The 21,870-nt window shown below is 34.1% G+C and overlaps 1 protein-coding gene across 2 annotated transcripts in view; it reads left to right on the forward strand.

Moving 5' to 3' along the window:
- The first annotated feature begins 599 nt into the window (after window positions 1–599).
- The window catches only part of LOC114361209 (protein kinase 3-like), a 40,890-nt gene continuing 19,619 nt past the window's right edge, over window positions 600–21,870 (forward strand). Inside the window, exons 1-2 of one of the 2 annotated variants that reach the window (XM_028316189.1) lie at window positions 600–2,039; window positions 19,759–19,827. In XM_028316189.1, the coding sequence (XP_028171990.1) occupies window positions 1,376–2,039; window positions 19,759–19,827 (733 nt within the window). In that variant the 5' untranslated portion in view covers window positions 600–1,375. Of the gene's footprint in view, window positions 2,040–7,642; window positions 8,828–19,758; window positions 19,828–21,870 lie in introns of those variants that run through there. The other variant, XM_028316190.1, reaches the window with a different exon arrangement.

The raw sequence follows: 21,870 nt of genomic DNA on the forward strand, positions 1-21,870 counted from the left end.
TTCCATGCCTCTGGCGTAGTTCCCTGGAGTAGGACGGAGTTAAAGAGTCTCTGAAGGACTTTCAGTATCGGTGTTCCACCCGCATTCAGAAGCTCCGATGTTATTCCGTCATCACCCGGTGCCTTGTTGTTCTTTAGCTGTTTGAGAGCCATCCTCTTACGACACGCCTCCTGTTGGCGGTGGAGAATTGTATTCTTTACGGCCGTCCCCACACGGCATTTATGAAAATAAGACAAAATATATGTTTTATAAACACTTAAGAGTCATTTACAGTAGTAAAGTTTGAAAAAAATATTGCTGTGAAGTACAGAATCACTTTCGTGGCATCAAAAAATTCAAAACGTTAAAGCTTCCAAACGAGACTCACCATTTGACTGATTTACTGAGAATACAATCTTCACATCAAGCGCTACAATTTTTGTTTACAAAAAGTTAAAATAAGTTAGAAATAAAATTCGCCACGAAGGTGACGATGAGAACCGTGGCGATGAGAAATAGCCAAATAAACCTAAAGTTTAACCTGACTCCGTGAAACGGAACGTATCTAACATTGTTTTCGTTTTCCTCTTCCACGACGAAACTTGTTTGTAGATTGGCTTCTGTCAAATGACGAACAGGCAAAAATAAACCTTATCGTTATCAGTCTAACAGGAATTCCTAACAATTATCACATGTTAGAGATTCTAACTGCACCGAAATCGTACCTATTTGTAGTAAGGAAACTGCCTATAGAATTCTGATGTTCGCGCGCATTGTACGTAAACTAAAAAACTTCTTGTTTGTTGACATACTACATCGTATAGTTGTGTTGCGCCCCGCGCCATCGCGCGCCGTCGTATCTTGCATTTGTGCTGTGCAATTAAATTAATTTTTCAACGTTTAAGAACATAAACTGAACAGTGAAATCAATTTTGTGGACTATAGTGACGCAGGACGTACTAATAACTGTTAATTTCGACTGTGAACTAAAAAGAGCGGGCAAAATCAGTGTGCATGTGATTATAACGAGCTATTTATAGATACACCTACATAGCGGCGACGCCGTTTCTGTCTCTGCAGAAGTGATTTTGGATCAATTGAACATTCCAGCAGTATTGTGTACCTAATAACATTATTCATTTGCTAAATTGATTCGTAAATTAGATCGCATTTCTCTAGAAAACGAAACCGCGAAACAAGTTTGACAGCTCACGGTTGCACACATTCATAGAAAAGACCGCCTCGCGCAGTGCGCATGTGTGCGTACTAAGTGATGTGAATTTCTTGCGCTTATCGATTGGCGAGATAATTTCAAGGACACCAATCGAGACTATGTATGAAGATTAATTTTTGTATGATAACAATACACAAAAATTGAAAATAGCTATTGATCAAAATGGATTCTCCATTTTTAGACAGTAAAAATTCAGATCTGATGTCTGTAAGAACTTCAACCAGTTCTAATCAGTTATTTATAGCCGAGAGTTCTGATTTACCTGATGATGCATTCCGCACAAGCGTCGACAACATTTCTGTTATCGGCGAGAATGTGACTGTCGGAGACAGGAATTTGTCAATAGATAGCAGTTTACTGAGTCCTAATGTCGGTACACCCGTTATTGATATAACTACACCGCTTCAAACCCCTGTACCGGAAACTCCGCCTCTAGATAATTCGCTGCCAATAACTGAAACTCCTAAAGTTGATGAAATAAATAAATCTGAGACTCGCCGACCGGAAAATTTATTGATATTATCGCTCACTAAAAAGAATGAGAATGATATTTTTGTAAAGCCGTCCCCAGTGGCGGAGGTCATGTCGCCGGCTAGGATGTTGCAATTCGAGGTCGATTTAGCTAACAGTGCGACGCCGACGATGAAGCGAGCCGCTATAGACTTCGACTTCTTCAGTAAGAACAAGTTCGAGGAATACTTTGATGAGGATGAGAAACCCACCGTAGTAGTGGAAAGGGAGCCTGAACAGTCAACAGAAGATAAAGTTTTTGAAGAAACACCCGTTATCGTAAAGCCCGACACCGTTAGACACGAAATCGGCTTTGGTAAGTATCATAAGTAAGTACATAATTAATTAGTTAATTTAGTTCCTCGAAAAAGCACGTCCGCAAATGGATTATTTATCACATTAACCAAAATGACGCACATAGATAATTAAAATGTTTACTTGTAAGCGGCGTGTCAACAATCATTTTGCGGTCTAATGACATTTAAAATAACATTTTTAATGAAGCGCTTGACAAAGACAAGTTAAGTAATACTTGGTTACAAAACTTAGCCATTGAAGTGAAGGTCACTTGGTTGGACTACAATTGAAATTGTTCAAATCGACGGTAGAAGCAGAGTACATAGGTACAGTTTAAAGGTTTAAACACAAATGACTTCTTCTTCGTCAACTTGGAAGGGTAAGTAGTAGGTATAATTTTTAAAATATTGTAAGGGTTTAGTTAGCCACGTTCGATTCGAGTACCTACTTACTAATTTTTAGCTATTCGTGGATAGTTCAATAAAGATTTGAACTCTCCGCAACAAACTAGTAAAACAAAAGAAGGTACTGGGAAACGGGAGAAAATATTATTAATGTTTTATGCGCCTAACTTTAACTTAAGTTGTAGATGGTGTTTTCTAAGAACAGATTACCAGCTTTCGTTAATCGCGGTTAACTCTCTAAATGAATACCCATAGTAATACATAATACGTCGAAGAAAAGTTTATCCTTATTGAATCTTGCTGTCAAGCTTCCAATATACCTATTCTTTTTATTTATGGACCTTATAGCATAGGTATTTGCCTGTTGAATCATTACAAATTACGTAATACATAATAATACTATTATGTTTATCAATGCCTTCATTTACAATGCAAAGGTTGAAAGGTTCTGAGCGACTTCCTCATCTTACAAAAATTATCCCCAAGATTCTGAGTTTTTTCGTGATAGAATGCTTAACGATCGTCAACATTTATCGGAAGCAATTTCAGAGGAAATTTCACAACCTTCCGAAAATAATTAGAAATCAGAAACAAGCGTTCTTATTGAGACAACCGATAATGATCGACTAACTATGAACTTGTCGCTGGATGATTCACGATTTCACGCAATGTAGTAATGTAGGTCAAAGCTTACTAATTTGCCAATGTCTTTACAAACATCCGTTGTATTATAATTGACCGAAAATTTAATTAATACACGAATTGCCTGATAAAAGAATAATAATAATTGCGAATGATATGCCTACAGCGTGAGAAATTACATAAAATAACCTTGTTGATATTTATGTCGGAGAATTGAAACCGGCTCAATATAACACACTTGCGTTGAAAAATTTCAAATATTTCATTATGACTTACGATTCTATTAAAAGTGAGAAGAAATGTTGCGCGTTTCACTGTGCTGATCAATACTGTCTATACTGATGATATTGTACAAAAGATCGTCAGTTTCATCGCAATCATCTAATGAAACAAGAAAATTAAAAACTCAACTCATCTAGTACCTATTAGACCTAAATGACCTACTTTCGTTTTAATCGTATATGTATAGGCCTAGGTAGAAAGATAAAGGTCTCAACATCGAACCTTGCTAAGCTTTAGCACTTTAAATTGGGCTTAATTAGGGGAGTCTTTTCGTTGTTCAGTAGTTAGTACCAATAGGAGGTAGGAAAGGTAGCAAAGCGCGTTTAAAGGCGGAGGTTAGTCTGTGGGGCTTTCTGCGCACCAACGCCCTAGCATTTTTTTTCTGATCTAGAACATGGACATCATTGTAATTCGACCTGTTTCCTGGCCAGCCATTTGAGAAAATCCAAGAGGCTTGATCAAGATGGTAAATCAATCCCAATCCAGTCTAAATCACCAAGCATCTGATTGTCACCAATTGCCTCTCCCTATTGTTCTGTCTAAGATCTAGTGAGAAAACTTTAGATTTAGGTAGGTAGGTAAATACGAGTTTGGTCCATTTGTCAGACTCAGACAGAATCTTTGTTGAGCATATTCTCCGCTGTTTCATCCAATCGCAAGCTAATTTAATTAATCATGACCTCACCCAACTTTTTTTTTTAAAGAACATTCTCGCATCACTGCCGGATCTAATTCGATGTTTTGTTTCCGTTTGATCAGCAACCGAAAGCCTAATTTCTTTCCTAGCATAAAATTTTGGGAAGTCTTTTTTGTGATGTGCAAATAAAAGATAAAAAATACCACGTCTTTTAGTAAGTAGTAGGTAATTTATCTACGAGTAGAAAATTACTTTCAGACGGTAAAGGAGCCAGAATCTTGTAAACAAATTTGTTTATTGCCGTTTACCAATAATAACACACCGATTGCGGTTTATTTATTTGCGACCAAACATTTATTCTTGTGATCACATTTCTTGTTATGTACCTACCTTAGATTAATAAAATCTAAGTTACCTATTTAGGTATTTCACCGATGCATGTCAACAATAACAAGGTTCTCCTTGTTTAATTTTTCATTTCATTCTTAAATTGAAATAGTACCTAATAGCTAACTATCCACTTATGTCTACAGTTAAGATGTTAGTGAGCGAGCATTGAATAAATATTGGCAATAAAATTCCAGTAAGTAGGTATTTCAATGTTGCAATAATGACATTAATTGATATTGGAAGCACCGAGATAAGAACAAAAATGATTCTTTTTAAATCCTTAATTTAACTCGACTATACGCACACACAGCTCTAGAAACAAGCGAGCGAGACTTATACATCTGTCTCAGAGTGAGCTTGCTATCTCACTCTTTACTATGGATAAGCAATCGCTGTGTCTCTTTTTGTTTACGTCCATGAAACGGTGACTTTTATAGTATACTGGCTAAATGCAGATAAACCGAATACTGCATTGCAAAAGCTACTTTAGCTGACCGCAATGTTGAAAACAAAGTCTTTTAAGAGATTTGAATTTATGAAAATGGGATATTCTTTTTTTAGTAACAGATGATTTTTCTTGTTATAGTATTTTCTATTATTGATATCAAGAATAATATGTATGTGTAATGTAGATTGATCTGCGCTGCGTATTGATTTCAATCAAATGATAAGATAGTTCTGTTGTGAAATAAATGGGCTGTGAAAATAAACTACATTTTCTTAGTGATTATATTCGTACTTTTTGCACTTTTGAACATTTTCTATTAGAGATAATATTATTATAATTGTACCTACCGATTTCAGAGTACAATAATTTTAAGTAATCTTTTGGAATTACTATTACACACGTACAAAATTCGTAACCACAAATTTTAAAGAACAGAAAAGAAAATTAAGTTTAATTCTTAATTCGTACAGCTGGCTCTCCGACGCGTGTTTTGCTCTACCTACACAATCAACAAAAACATGTCAACGTTCAACAAAATCGTGTACAAAAAATGTTGAATGCTTTTGTTGATTGTGTAAGGCAAAACACGTGCTGGAGATCTGGCTTACCGTTATTATTTCGGCCACTCGTGGTACTTTTTTCTTGATTCTTAGGTGGCCAAAAAAAACCACGCGCTTCCATCTTGGTTTCGCTTGGGCCTTACGTGTCTGGCCTTGGTAGGTATAATACATATTGTTGATAATAGATAATTTAGCTTAATATTCATAAAAGTGGAGTATTTTTTAGCTAATTTATGAATTGTTGTGAATAATAAAATATATTATTTTAATCTCAAATTTTTCTCATAAATAAATTATTTCCAAAACAAATATTTGTTTCAAATGGTATTAAATTTATTTTAAATGATTGTTGTTAAATGAAAATTATTTTGAATTTATAAATTCTTGCGAATAAATACAAATTATAAAAAAATGAAACATGAAAAAAACNTTTTGTTTATTGCCGTTTACCAATAATAACACACCGATTGCGGTTTATTTATTTGCGACCAATCATTTAATCTTGTGATCACATTTCTTGTTATGTACCTATTTAGGTATTTCACCGATGCATGTCGACAATAACAAGGTTCTCCTTGTTTCATTTTTCATTTCATTCTTGAAATGAAATTGTAATAGCTACCTATCCACTTATGTCTGTTAAGATGTTAGTTATTGGCAATAAAATAAAATTCCAGTAAGTAGGTATTTTAATGTTGCAATAATGACATTAATTGATATTGGAAGCACCGAGATAAGAACAAAAATGATTCTTTTTAAATCCTTAATTTAACTCGACTATACGCACACACAGCTCTAGAAACAAGCGAGCGAGACTTATACATCTGTCTCAGAGTGAGCTTGCTATCTCACTCTTTACTATGGATAAGCAATCGCTGTGTCTCTTTTTGTTTACGTCCATGAAACGGTGACTTTTATAGTATACTGGCTAAATGCAGATAAACCGAATACTGCATTGCAAAAGCTACTTTAGCTGACCGCAATGTTGAAAACGAAATCTTTTAAGAGATTCGAATTTATAAAAATGGGATATTCTTTTTTTAGTAACAGATGATTTTCCTTTTTATATTTTCTATTTTATTGATATCAAGAATATTATGTATGTGTAATGTAGATTGATCTGCGTACTGATTTCAATCAAATGGTAAGATAGTTCTGTTATGAAATAAATGGGCTGTGAAAATAAACTACATTTTCTTAGTTATTATATTCGTATTTTTTGCACTTTTGAACATTTTCTATTAGAGATAACAAGGCATCCTGTTTTTTTGATAAAAAATCCTTTAATCTATTTCTATTCAATTTTAATCTAGTCCCTGTTATGGCATTAGGTTTATAGGTCAATCATTAGTGGAGTTTGATGAGGTAACATAATATCTACAATAAATAGTCGATCGTTTTCCATTGGCACCTTTCCAAGGTGTTCGTTGGAGATTGTCTCAGATCAGTATAATCAGGGAATTTGACAGAAGCAATGGCAAACGAATATCGAAAGCTAACATGATAATGATTTGGTTAATATACCTACCGATTTCAGAGTACAATAATTTCAAGTAATCTTTTGGAATTACTATTATACACGTACAACGCGTCATATCAAAATTCGTAACCACAAATTTTAAAGAACAGAAAAGAAAATTAAGTTTAATTCTTAATTCGTAATAGTAAAAAATGTGAACCCGTAACCGTCTTCGTAGAGCTGGGTCTCCGACGCGTGTTTTGCTCTACACAATCAACAAAAACATGTCAACGTTCAACAAAATCGTCTACAAAAAATGTTGAATGCTTTTTTGTTGATTGTGTAGGGCAAAACATGCGCTGGAGATCTGGCTTACCGTTATTATTTCGTCCACTCGTGGTACTTGATTCTTATGTGGCCCCAAAAAAACCACGCGCTTCCATCTTGGTTTCGCTTGGGCCTTAGTAATAATACATATTGTTGACAATAGATAATTTAGCTTAGTATTCATAATAGTGAAGTTTTTTAGCTAATTTATTAATTGTTGTGAATAAATAAAACAATATTATTTTAATCTCAAACTTTTGTCATAATTAAATAATTTCCAAAACAAAGATTTGTTTCAAATGGTATTAAATTTATTTTAAATGATTGTTGTTAAATGAAAATTATTTTGAATTTATAAATTCTTGCGAATAAATACAAATTATAAAAAAATGAAACATAAAAAAAACCGATTATCGATTTGTCTGCGCATTTCGGTTGCACTATCTGGCCTCGTAAATCGTAAATGGTGGGGGAAGCGCCGCTCGCACGTCGCACGGCACGGTTTCTATTTTGCGTTTCTTTCTTGAATTCAGTTACTTTATCGCGCTGAGTGAGGCCGTATCTCATTCGCGCGTGCATTTTGTAATTAATTTATTTAGTGTACATAAGTTTTGTAAAAAGGACAAATTGAAGTAGTGTAAATTAGTGAAACGATACAAAAGATTAGAACGGAACAAAGTGGTTCGATGGACTGTGTTGTTTGTGTAGTGATTTTACAAATTTATGGATTTGGATTGGTTTTCGTACTAACCCCGTTCAAAAGGACGACGACGAGCAGGCTGTGATTTTTGGAACTCATACCCAGAAAGAGGAAATTGGTTGAACTCAAATTTTGACATTTCATTAGTGTGAAAGTAGACGAGAGTGGAATAATCCGAACGAATAACGAAGTGATTTCGGTAGTGGGACCATTTTGGATTGTTAGCATCGTTTGTTTTCGGTCGGCTTATACCGGACGGTGGCGCCATCTGCGAAGAGAAGTGCGGTGTGAACTTCGCCCGATCCGAAGTATAGCTCGTCGCGAAAAAATGCTTTACGTGTCTGCACTTTCGCTGGCAAAGTTGGTGTGCTAGTTGCGGGTCTCCAAGTCTGGTGTCCTGATCTTTTTGGAGTCGCTCAGTGCGGGACTGTCGCTGTTGTGAAGGAAATCCATGGACAAAAGCTAAGTGTGCTATTCTACATGGTGTTGTTGAGGGGCTAAACCATGGCCACCGCCGAAATGAGCCTTCCCGACAAGAAGCCGGAGCACGAGTCAGGATATTACGAAGGTAGCGACCAGGAGGGCAGCATGGAGTGCGGGTGCCCGTCCCCGGTCAGTTCTCGCAACTCGTCGCATTCCACCAAGCTGAAGCGTCGCCACAGCGCCCAGAAGCACAAAAAGGTGCCGATCAAGAAGGCCAAAGCCGACCCGCCTGTGAACGGCCACAGCGACTCCAGCAGCAGATTGAATACGGACAAGAGTGTAGAAATAATTGAGTGTTCAAGTGTGCCCTCGGTGAAGGATCCCAAGAATGTTGAGGAAGTGCCCCCGGTGCCCGGACCGAGCTCGAAGAGAAGCAGTTCCGTTGAATTGATCGGTGGGACCGTACCACCACCAGCGAGGGATTCTGTGGACTGGAACCTGGTGGATGCTAGTAAAATTAGGAAAAGAAATAAACGTAAGTAACAAACTTCATTTTCACCTATTGTTATATTGTCATAACTGACCAACCAAGCTCCTGGGATTCATGGTGGCAGTGGTGGTATGTATAGGAAGCAAGGCCATGCCTGATCTACCTTGTACATATTTCATTGATTAAAAATTATTTTCAAGTTTGTAAGTATTACCCAATTTGAAACTTCTGTGGGTTGGTATAGTCAGGGCCGTCTTTAACCTACTAGGGTGGGCCTGGGCACTTTAGGATCAAGGAGGGCCCTTATCATCTAGAAAAAGGTCTTTTGAGCAGACGTGCCCAAAGTGCCCATTGGGAAAGAGGGGCCTGGGTGTAGTTCACTTTATTTGATTTGCATAACTTGTGCAATGCAGATCTACTAAAGCTGAAAGAACTCATTTGATGAATAATAACAACTGTTATGATTTCTAATATGATGACAGTAGTAAAGATTGCATTAGTAGTACATGCAGTGTAGGTATTATAGTTTCACAATTTTCGTTTGCCTAAATGGCAAAAATACAATAAATCTTTGGAAAAGCATTTTTTGTGTTACATAATTTCAAGTTATGTAGGTAACACCTACTTGCAATCGATGAAAGAAATTAAGGAAACATACCTTCTCTTAAAAATGTAAAATCATTAAATAGGTATTCGATTCAATGTGTAATTAGTGAAACAAAGCAGATGTTTCAAATGCCTTCTTTAATTTGTCCTTAAAAATGTAGCCAAATTAGTTAAGTAGGTAGGTTGCTACCTAACTGTGGAATAGTACTGAATGAAATACCACTTAATTAGCTTAATGATAATTAATGACTTCATTTTTAATGTCATAACTCATTGGTGACATGATGTAACTATTCAATTTGGAAATCAAGTAAAATAATTGCACAAATCAACCTTTGATAATTTGACTGGTGGTTAACTTTTCATTATCTTCAATAACTCACTCCCCTTTCATATTATGTTCTTACCTAAATAGAAAATGAACATGCTCAAGTTAATCAATTCAGAAAAAGTAGGTATTAATTTTAAATTATTGGTCTTACATAACACATCCATATGGATGGATGTCCTTAAAATAATGTCATTTGAAGTTCCCTAGGCCAGCTAGAGACAAAATTATCTTTGCCGTCATCAGAACACCAATTTACTGAGGTCTTGGTGAAGGTCAACTTGTACTTCTGGATTGGTTAAATGCCTAAATGCCTACATACTGTTATCATCATCATCATGTGGTTTCCAGTGCAGTAGTGCAACCTTCTAATTACCAAGGCAAATCAAAGATTTGGACTACACTCCCCATGCTGGCCATAGGTTATGGGTTAAGGATGGGTTTGTCTAATATGACCCCCCATATGCAGGCCAATATTGCATAATTTTCTAATACATAATTTTTCACATAAGTATCTTTAATTTCAAAATTTTCAAACACCATCAAACATTTTGACTGCAAATAAGATTATATCAAACTTAATGTATTTTGAAACATTATCCTCAATTTAAACAAAATACCACACAGATAAAGGCTAGTTATTATCACATGAATATTGTTAGTTAAAATTAAACAACAATACACTTGATAATGCAATGGTCATTAAAGTTTAACTTTATTTATAAAATTGAGTATAGAAAGTACAATAATGGACCAGTGTTGTGAGAATTTAAATAATAGATTTATCATTACCTAATTAGTTAATGACTGATAAATGAAATGAAATTAGACAAATTTTATTGGTCCTCGTCCAGAAATCAAGACTATGTATTTCTGAAATTGTTTACACATTAATTTCACATAATTTAGATAAATAAACCATATTTAAGTCCCTCTACTCAATATTTCAACTCAAATATAAGTTGAAATGTGGCTTTTGTATTTCATAATTAATAAAAAAACATTACACAAACAATTTACTATTTCAATATCTGTGGTGATTTTAATAGTAATTAAATAGTAATTAGTAAGTAATAGTTAAAAAGTTAACATTATACTTAAAAAAAAGAATACAATGTTTACAATTTTGCTTGTATTCTTTTACAAAAGTTACACCCTAGTTAAACTCTGGCTAAATTGTCATTTAGTCTGTATGAAAATGTCATTTTAATCCAGAGTCCAGAGTTCATCCTAGGTGTAACTTTTTATTAATAAGGGCATAAGGGGGTTAATGTTTGTTAAAACCTTTCAATAACTTTCAATAGCCAAAAAAAAAGCATTTTATCCAATTACTTATATTTTTTTTCTTTCTTTCTTATAAAGAACAATAGTAGCAGTAATTTATAAAAAGTTCAAATTATTTTGTTTATATCTTTAAAAGAAACATACAGCCATATTTGAATAAATTATCTTAAAATAAAATTAATTATACATTAATTCTCTTTTATCATGTTAATCAATGATCAATCTACTGAAATTATAATTGTAAAAAAGAAATCATTCAGTAAACTCTATAAAACAAGAATACTTTTATCTGTGTAGGAGGTCCATACTCCATGCTACTGTTATCAGTAGGCCTTGGCCGACCGCGATAACGCAGTGTATTGTATCAGTCTTTATGGTGTCCCACTGCAGGCTGTTATCAACGTTTAGTACCTGAAATATTGAAAGAAATGCGGGCCGAAAAAGTGGTGTGGAAACTGGCAATTGTGTAAAAAAAATGTCACAAACTGTAGATTCAGTATCCTTAACATTATTTTAATTTACTTCCATTGACTTGGCCCACTTTTAGCTTTGTCCACAGGCGAGTTTCTGGATAGAATTTTTAAATATTTTTTGTTCCAGTAACAGGGCTCACTCTAAGATTCTCGCGTAGATTTTTGTTGATTTGGTGTCTAATTTATTAAGAAAAACATTGAAGATGGGCCCAGTTACTAGAAGAAAAAATATTTAAAAATTCAATCCAGCAACTTTAAAGTGGGCCAAGTTACTGGAATACTGATTATTCAGGTTAAATCAAACCACTATTTCATAGACTGTTCGGTGTCAATGTTACAGCCTTATTTGTTAGAAAGGAGCCATTTACACTGAATAGTTTCAGGGTTTAAAACTTAAAATATCTGACATATTTAAACTGACAATATTATCCATATCAAATTAACACTTTCACTCTGGAAACATTTAATTAGCCAATATTTTTTCACTTTTCCTTCTAAATTGACGCTCTACACCGATAATGTAAGGATTATCTGAATTAGTTTTAATTAAAACTGAAATTAATGTTACATTGACTCAAACAAGATAAGTTGTGTTACTAATTTGCAACCCTGTATGTAATAAATAACTGTTGCAACATTATCTACACCATTCCAGCACTCATTTAAAGTGTTATCAGAAGATATAATTAACTTAAAAGATCAACAAAGATAATAACCATAATATCTTCCATCCAATGTTCATAAGTAACTATGTACTTAGAGTTAAGAGGAATTAATGAAGTAGAAAATTAACTGAAGAGAAAAATTATCTGTTTCTTACTTTTGAGGCCTACTTTGTAATCTTTGACAAAGACAGAAAGGTTTCTCAGAATCAGATATTCGGCCTAAAAGATAAAACAAATTTCGTTTCAAACGATATTTATACAAATTGCTTGATACTTACAAAAGTGTGCTACTTATTAAGTCTTTTTTATCATGTTAATAAGCAAATAAGCTATGTACCACTAGCACAGGCTGAAGAGCGCAGTTACGAACAAAATTTTGTACCAAAAGGTATTATAATTTGCTTTTAATATTACTTAAGTATGCTCCCGAAATTATTCTTTTCTATTAAGGTAATATCATAGCTTGTTTGAGTGCCACTAGCACAGTCTACGAGGCTCGAAGCGACCTGTGTCGGCGGGTCGACGCACTTTTGACTTTGGTTCTATCGTACGAGGCGAATTATGTACGATTAGTTTTCATTGTAGCGTTGTTTACTAGATGTGCGGAAAAATTCAGAACGATTAATGTGACCAAATTGACAAAAACAAGGAGAAAATTACGCGCTAATAGTAAAAAGAAAATTACGTAGTAGGTAATTTAGCTATCTGTCTCCATGGACCTATAAAAAAAGGCGGACGGAACTCGCGCTACAACAAAACTGTGACGCAANGTCATCAGAACACCAATTTACTGAGGTCTTGGTGAAGGTCAACTTGTATTTTTGGATTACTTGAGTGTCTCTGTCTACCATACTGTTATCTTCATCATCATGAAGTTTCCACTGCAATAATACAACCTTCTAATTACCAAGGCAAATCAAAGATTTGGACTTCATGAAGATGGGTTTGACTAATATGACCCCCCATATGCAGGCCAATATTGCATAATTTTCTAATGTATATAATTTTTCACATAAGTATCTTTAATTTCAAAATTTTCAAACACCATCAAACATTTTGACTGCAAATAAGATTATCAATTGAAATTATTTTGAAGCATTATCCTCAATTTACACAAAATACCACACAGATAAAGGCTAGTTATTATCACATGAATATTGTTAGTTAAAATTAAACAACAATACACTTGATAATGTAATGGTCATTAAAGTTAAACTTTATTTATAAAATAGACTATAGAATGTACAAAATATGGACCAGTGTTATGAGAATTTCAATAATAGATTTATCATTAGTTAATTAATTAATGACTTTGATAAATTAAATTATATTATAAATAAATCAAGACTACTTATGTATTTCTGAAATTGTTTTCTCATTGATTTCACATTGCATTTATTTGAACCTTCAATATCAGTTACAATTTAGAATTAGATAAATAAACCATAAAATCCCTTTACTTAATATTTCAACTCAAATATAAGTTTCATAATTAATAAAAAACCATTATAAATCACTCAAGAACATTAATCACACAAATAATTTACTATTTCAATATCTGTGGTGATTTTAACAGTAATAAACCGTAATTAAACAGTAATTAGTAAATACCTAGTTAGTTTTTAAATGTCAATGTTTACACATAGGTACTTAAAAAAAATATGCCAACTGACTTTTTATTTACAATTTTGCTTGTATTCTTTTAATGTTTGTTAAAACCCTTCACTAACTTTTAAGTATGTTTGTAAATTATGCAAAAAAGATTTTATCCAAATAAAATATTTTTCTTTCTTTCTTTGTAAAAATAACAGTATCAGTAACTTATAAAAAGTTCACATTATTTTGTTTATTTATCTTTAAAAGAAACATACAGCCATATTTGAATAAATTATCTTAAAACTAAATTATTTATTAATTCTCTTTTATCATGTTAATCAATGATCAATCTACTGAAATTATAATTGTAAAAAGAAATCATTCAGTAAACACTACAAAACAATATTACTTTTATATGTGTAGGAGGTCCATGCTACTGTTATCAGTAGGCCTTGGCCGACCGCGATAACGCAGTGTATTGTATCAGTCTTTATGGTGTCCCACTGCAGGCTGTTATCAACGTTTAATACCTGAAATATTGAAAGAAATGCGGGCCGAAAGAGTGCTGTGGAAACTGGCAATTTTGTGTAAAAAAAATTGTCACAAACTGTAGATTCAGTATCTATTATTTTAATTTACTTCCAGTGACTTGGCCCACTTTTAGCTTGGTCCACGAGCCAAGCTGCTGGATTGAATTAAAAAAAAAATCTCCCAGCAACTGGGCCCACTAAGATTCTTAGGAAGATTTTTGTTGATTTGGTGTCTAATTTATTAATAAAAGGTGGGCCCAGTTACTGGAAGAAAAAATATTTAAAAATTCAATTCAGCAACTTGGCCCGTTGACCAAGAAAAAAGTTGGCCAAATTACCAGAATACTGATTATTCAGGTTAAATCAAACCTTAATTTCATTGACTGTTTGGCGTCAATGTTACAGTTTTATTCGTTAGAAAGAAGCCATTTACACTGAATAGTTCCAGGATTTAAATACTGCAATATTTATGCCGGTAATCTATTATTATCGTTATCAAATTAACACTTTCACTCTGGAAACTTCATTTAATTAGCGAATATTTTTCACTTTTCCTTCTAAATTGACGCTCTACACCGATAATGTAAGGATTATCTGAATTAGTTTTAATTAAAACTGAAATTAATGTTACATTGACTCAAACAAGATAAGTTGTGTTACTAATTTGCAACCCTGTATGTAATAAATAACTGTTGCAACATTATCTACACCATTCCAGCACTCATTTAAAGTGTTATCAGAAGAAATAATTAACTTAAAAGATCAACAAAGATAATAACCATAATATCTTCCACCCAACGTTTATAAGTAACTATGTACTTAGAGTTAAGAGGAAATAATGAAGCAGAAAATTAACTGAAGAGAAAAATGATCTGTTCTTACTTTTGAGGCCTACTTTGTAATCATTGACAAAGACAGAAAGGTTTCTCAGAATCAGATATTCGGCCTAAAAGATAAAACAAAATTCGTTTCAAACGATAAACATAAATTGCTTTTACACTTACTAAAGTGTGCTACTTATTGTCTTTTTTATCAAGTTAATAAGCAAATAAGCTATGTACCACTAGCACAGTCTGAAGAACGTAGCTACGAACAAAATTTTGTTCCAAAAGGTATTATGATTTGCTTTTAATATTACTAAAGTATGCTCCTGAAATAAGTCTTTTCTATTAAGGTAATATCATAGCTTGTCTGAGTGCCACTAGCACAGTCTACGAGGCTCGAAGCGACCTCTGTGTCGGCGGGTCGACGCACTTTTGACTTTGGTTCTATCGTACGAGGCGAATTATGTACGATTAGTTTTCATTGTAGCGTTGTTTACTAGATGTGCGGAAAAATTCAGAACGATTAATATGACCAAATTGACAAAAACAAGGAGAAAATTACGCGCTAATAGTAAAAAGAAAATTACGTAGTAATTTAGCTATCTGTCTCATTCACTGTGGTCGTATGAACTAGAAGACAAAGATGGATAATAGCGGTTCCTATACAGTCTTTATTTACGCTGAGTTGCACCACCTAACCTTAACGATAACCGGTGCTTTTTGTATGGAGCCTGATAGATTTTTGTCGTTTACTAAAGTTAAAGTAAAATGGTGCAACCCAGCCTTATTTAAGCTTATGCACTGTAGTTAGTGCTGATTTTTTAATCGTCGGATAACTTTTAACTGAAGAATAAGTTTGGCACATTGACAGTTTCAGTATGGGAAATATGTCAAAATAACAAGTTTATTCTTCAATTAAACGATATAGCTGACGATTGAAAACTAGCATATCCAGTAGCTATCGACTCTCCATTTCTTTTCAATGTGACTACATAAGGTCCTCAACCCTGTAACCTAAATGCCACCTTATTTTTGTAAACAAGTCTAAAAGTTAAAAGTTCGAGCCGAATATATCTTTCACCTTTATGTCAACGAATCCTTAACGTAACCTCGCTTCTTTCGACATTAACCATGTCATTTTAGAGGACACAATGATTACAGTCACTGGTTTAAACTCGATTCTTCTCGCAAATTATGTATGAACTTTGTTTCTTACTTTAGCCCCTAATGTCCTTACCGTGTCAGCGTGTGAAGTACTTGACATAATTCGTAAAAACCTTAAATAATTTTGCCATTCGTCCTTCTCTCAGCATGATTGCTGCTACACTCACGTAGATTTCATGTCAGAGAGTCTCTAAGTGAACGGTCGTCTAAATTATCTATCAATCTATATCAGCCTTTGGGGGTCTTGTCTTCGGACTTCTGTCCCTGACCACCCGCATCCAGTTTACTCCAGCCTGTTGCCGGATCGTCTGTCCACCGTTTAGTCGGTCTTCCTCTGCCGCGGGTGTTGTTGCGGGGTCTCCACTCCAGGGTCTTTCTGGCCCAGCGACCGTGGTTCATCCATGCAATGTGTCCTAATTATTCCACAACACTATTGTCTTATAGTTTCACTATTGACTTAAAAATTATGGCTTTCCTATGTAATCTTATTCGTCATCTATGAAGAATGTAGCCCAATTTCTTCTGGTCCAATCTGGTTATTTATTTACCAAAAAATATGAAAATCGGTTTGAATGTTTCGGAATAAACACGCAAGAAATCTAAAAAGACTCCTTATTATGCTGCTACAACAAAATTATGTAGCAAAAGTACCTACTTGAGTCAATGAACCCAAAGTTGTTGGAGAAATATCGTTTCGCACTTGATACACTTTATCAACAATTTATTGTTATGCTAATCTGGCACTTATCAGTATGTTTATGTTTGCAAATAATGTTAATAATCATATTACATCGCTGTACGACATTTTATGCATAGTTTTGTCATGGTACAGCCACTGAATTCAATTTATTATGAAGTTGACAGCAGGTACTAAGGAGTTTCATATAACCTTTATTAAGATTCAACGTACCTATTTGTATTGTAAGCAATTATTAGCACAGTAATAAGATTACATTCCTCGAACTTGCTTCCTTAACTTTCCAATGTCAATCTAACGTAATAATATTTACGTGTATTTTTCCTGTTATGCCGCTCCTTACATTTGATGAATCAAGAAAAATATTTAGCTAGAAAATTCCAGAGTGAGATCGATAACCTGACAGCAATTTTTTTTATTAATAATTTTGTTATCCTCATAGGTTTGCTAAAGTGATAATTCTATTACAACAGGTGCTAGCATTGAGACCTTATTTTCATGGTATTGTGACTTGAAAGCAAAATAGGACAAGAAGCATAGTATAATCGCGATAGTGTCCTGTAATTTTTATAAACGTCTTAGGTCTTTCTGCAAGGTAATTCCCCTGAGCAACCTTGCACCGGGAAATACCCGCTTTAAAGATATTTGCTGTAGCTAATTTTATTCTTTAATTGAGTATTGAGTATATGTCGGCCGTTTGGTGTAGTGGTTCGAAACGGACTACTATTCCGGAGGTAGCGGGTTCGATTCCCGCACAGTACAAACATTTGTGTGCATGAACATATTTGTTTGTATTGGACTGGGTGTTTTCTATGTATAATAAGTATGTATTTACAAAAAAAAAGTATTTAACACTAGAGTACACGCGCGGACTACTATAGTAGACCAGGGTAACATTTTACGCTATAACTTTTTGAAAACTTGCGCCAGAGAGCTGGCATTCCAGGAAAGCCTCGTTTACTAAATTTGTCAGTAAACCAGTAAAGCTTGGGTCGCTAGAGTCTGCGCACTTTTCTAAAATTGGCTGTCAAATCTGCGGGTCTGCTCAAAAGCCCGAAATCACTTGACATAAAAATTATGAAAGACTTGCAACAAATGGATTTACACCATGTACCAGGCAGTAGAAAGTCATGAATACTATGACAGATAAAAAACTAATCATATTTTTTCAGTCAATTTTTTTTTGTTAACATTGGTCTCAGAGTGCAATTTTGGTCCAAAAAATTTACAACTTTTAAATCTGTTTATAATGTTTGATCCCAAATAGTTATATAAAGAAACTTTGTTTATAAAATAACTATAATAAACACTTTTATCATTTACATAATAATTCTATACATAAATTGCTTACAAACTGATTTACAGTGATTTTAAATTGGCTTACCAGAGTAGGCCGCGCGTGTATTCGTGTAAAAAAAGGGGCGCGTGTACTGCAGTGTTAAGTATGTTTATATCCGTTGTCTAGTACCCATAGTACAAGCTTTGCTTAGTTTGGGACTAGAAGCGCAGTGTAAAATGTCTAAGGATATTTATTTATTATAAAATTTATTTTTATGCCAATTATATCTCAGGGTCATTCGAAATTCCGCGGTTTCCTAACAAATTCTACCGCCCACATAAAATTTCTTTTACCGTTAATTCATTTGAAACCTTTTTGTGACCAAAATAACTTTGGGAATTGCTTCGTAAAGGCCAGCCGATTTACTAATCATGTTTACGAAAATAGGTACCTACTTATTATCGGCGGAGTGAAATTGTTCGTAGTATTTCTAAAAATAGATCTGAGGACTACCTTTAGATATTTGATGTTGCCATCATATTGGGATTCTCGGATTTCATCATATATTTTATTTTCCTGTGCTAAGTAATACAGGGTAAATGTAACAGTTATTATTATTTACAACGTATACCGGTATTACATATTAATCCAAAAAAGAAGGATGTTCAGAGAGGTAAAATAATTTTCCAGAGAGGGACTAATTTCTTTATTACTAGGCGTTTGAAAATGTGATATATTAGACGACAGAAAGACTCAATAATACGAAAACGATTTTCAGAAATAGCCCAAAAATAATGTAACTAACACGTACGGGGCCGTACTATTTATTCTGTGATACTATGTCAATGTAAATACGTTAACTTAAAGCGCAGTTACTTCTCTCACACGCACAATACACACATTGTGTGGATATTAAACTTTTTACATCTCTCGGTTAGTATGCTTATTTAAGTACTGATGTTTACTCTGATTAGTTAGTTTTGTTAAATTCACACGGTGAACATGTACCTATTGTATGAATGGATTTAACTGCCGGTCATATTCATTAATATCTTTCCTATTTTTCATAATGAAGTTATTATAAGATAGTCAGTTTGGGCATTGATTGTTATATTTCTATGTAATATCAAATAAACATAATATATCTGTGACAGCGTTGTGTTATTTATGTATTATGAAATGGATAAAAATGATAACAGTAATGATCCATAGTCTACCTTGATTTTGATAAAAATATTGCTTATCACAAACCGCTATTTGACCTAATAATTGTGTTGGTAAAGAGTGCGCACGCACTTGTATATTCAACAAAGTTCAACAATGAATATTATGTATTAAAGCCTTGATAATAGTAAATAAAGGTAGCAAGCCTGTAAGTAATGTAATGCTAACTAATCTTCACATAATGAGATAGGAAGTAACATTTTGATAGCCATGTGCCAAAATAGTCATGTTTTTAACTGGGCTAGGAATAAATTAAGTTGTATGTATTAAGTACTCAATAATTAACCAATTGTGTTTTGTTTACAGTTAATCTAAATGGAGCTTCAAAAGTGGACATATCACATTTCGACTTGCTCAAAGTCCTCGGCACGGGAGGTGAGTGTTGTTTTTTACATTTATTCGTACTCTATATTCCGTAAATTCAATTTTGTACGCAATATTTGGCAATATTGTTTAGAAGGACTCGTTTATTTGACCTGAATTTGATCACGTCAAGCTTTCTATCGTTTGGCGACTGTACTAGGTATTATTGATTGATTGTATGAAAGTAGAGTTTTTAGATAGAAATAGCATAGGCGGTAACATACAGTCTAGCAGAATCTAAATTACAAGTTATTCAAAAATGCAACCTACCTCTATGCTATCTAAATCGGCATCAGCTGGCTCTCCATTCGTAAAATTAAGCCATAAACTGTCAAATTTGCTGACAATAATAAAATAATTGAATATCGCACCGTTGGGTTATTCCGTATTCGACCCATGATAACTCAACCCATTTCTTCACTCATCCCAAATTAGTATTCCTAGCTCTACCCATTACAGATTTTCGTTATTCTACCCAAATGCATTCCTCACTCAACCCAAAGTAAATATACCAAAAACAAGTATGGATAGCAAAACAACGTTTACTATTTGTCCAGAAATTTAATTATGATAAATACATACTAGTACATTTATTTTTATTTAAAAAAAAAAAAAAAAAAGCCCTCATCAAGAAACTGAGGGTTAGTTGAAATTTTGTAAATACTCAATTGACCTAAATGTTCAATATGTGATTCTGCAATTGTTTCTTCAATGCACTTTTACTCACGTTAAGAATATCTACGTCTTTATATTTAACATTATAGGTTTTAGGCAAACGAGCCAACACTGCATGTTGGGCATAATAGGCTAGTTGCCTAAAAAAATTTTTTTAGTCCGTAATGTTTAATATCAAAAAATATTGGACACGTATATTTTTATTTGTCAATCTAACAAATAATTACATAGTTATGGTGCGTTGAAGTTGCGCACGACGTCACAACGTGCGGCATTTTTAAGCAAGCGTTGACGTCACGGGCCTCTTCTTATGAACTTTGGGGCGCTTTATCTCTTTAAATTTTCATTAGTTTCAAAAAGTGAAAAATACGTGTAGAGTATTTTTTGATAAGTTAACTGACGGACTAATTAAAACTCTTGCTTTTTGACCCAGGCAACATCCCCATTGGTACTGTGCTTAGGTATGCTGAATAACGGTGTGTGTCTAGTGCGGTATCTGGGAGTGCAAAAATTAATCCCCGAAAGAAGGTTAGGTACATCCAAATTACCCTGAGTGATGTCATATAACAAGCACATTTCCAGAATCTCACGCCTCGATTCCAGTGACAAGAGCCTAAAATGAAGACAGTCCTCTAGATAACCTTTAGTACGTCTAGATTGTCTGAAGTTCAAATGCTTAACAAAGAGTTTCTGGATTCTTTCTATGCTGCGGATATATTTATTATACTGAGGAGACCAGATAGGACTTCCGTACTCCAAAATACTGCGACAATATGCAAAATAAATAGTCTTAATGATTTGTATATCTCTAAATGGCTTGCAGATTCTCAAAATGAATCCCAAGTACCTTATCCTTTTTAACTGTGCCCTAGCACTTTTTGATGCCAAATAAAAATGGTTTTGAAGTGCATTTTTGTACTAAACAGGTGCACCAAATGCCAACATTAACCACCATTGGCCCTACAACTTTTCAAGGCGAGAGTGAATAGGCACTTGCAGGTATGTACCATCCTAGACTGCATCCCACTTAACATCAGGTGCGATTGTGGTCAAATACCTGTCATGTTGTGCATAAAAAAAAACTTGACACTCAACACCAACCCCAATTGACCTCAAGCTCAACCAAAGTCAACAGTATCATCAGGAACAGTCCACACTAGGGTGGTCAGTCCTATGTGAATGCACCCGGTGCATAACGGTTGAAATAATCGCAACACCGTATCGGATGGGGTTGCTGAACTCTGCCTAACATTTTTTCTGCGTGTGCATGCTTTGGTTCTCATTCTAGTATGTAGTAAATTAGTAGTAATACTTCTTGGCAGTTCTTGGGTATTTACTTGTAATGGAAATGGAAGAGATGGCAGGTTCCATTGTGTGTTA

Source organism: Ostrinia furnacalis, unplaced genomic scaffold (assembly GCF_004193835.3).
Source record: "Ostrinia furnacalis isolate ACB-3 unplaced genomic scaffold, ASM419383v2 OfSCF5446, whole genome shotgun sequence".
In the NCBI taxonomy this organism is placed as follows: domain Eukaryota; kingdom Metazoa; phylum Arthropoda; class Insecta; order Lepidoptera; family Crambidae; genus Ostrinia; species Ostrinia furnacalis.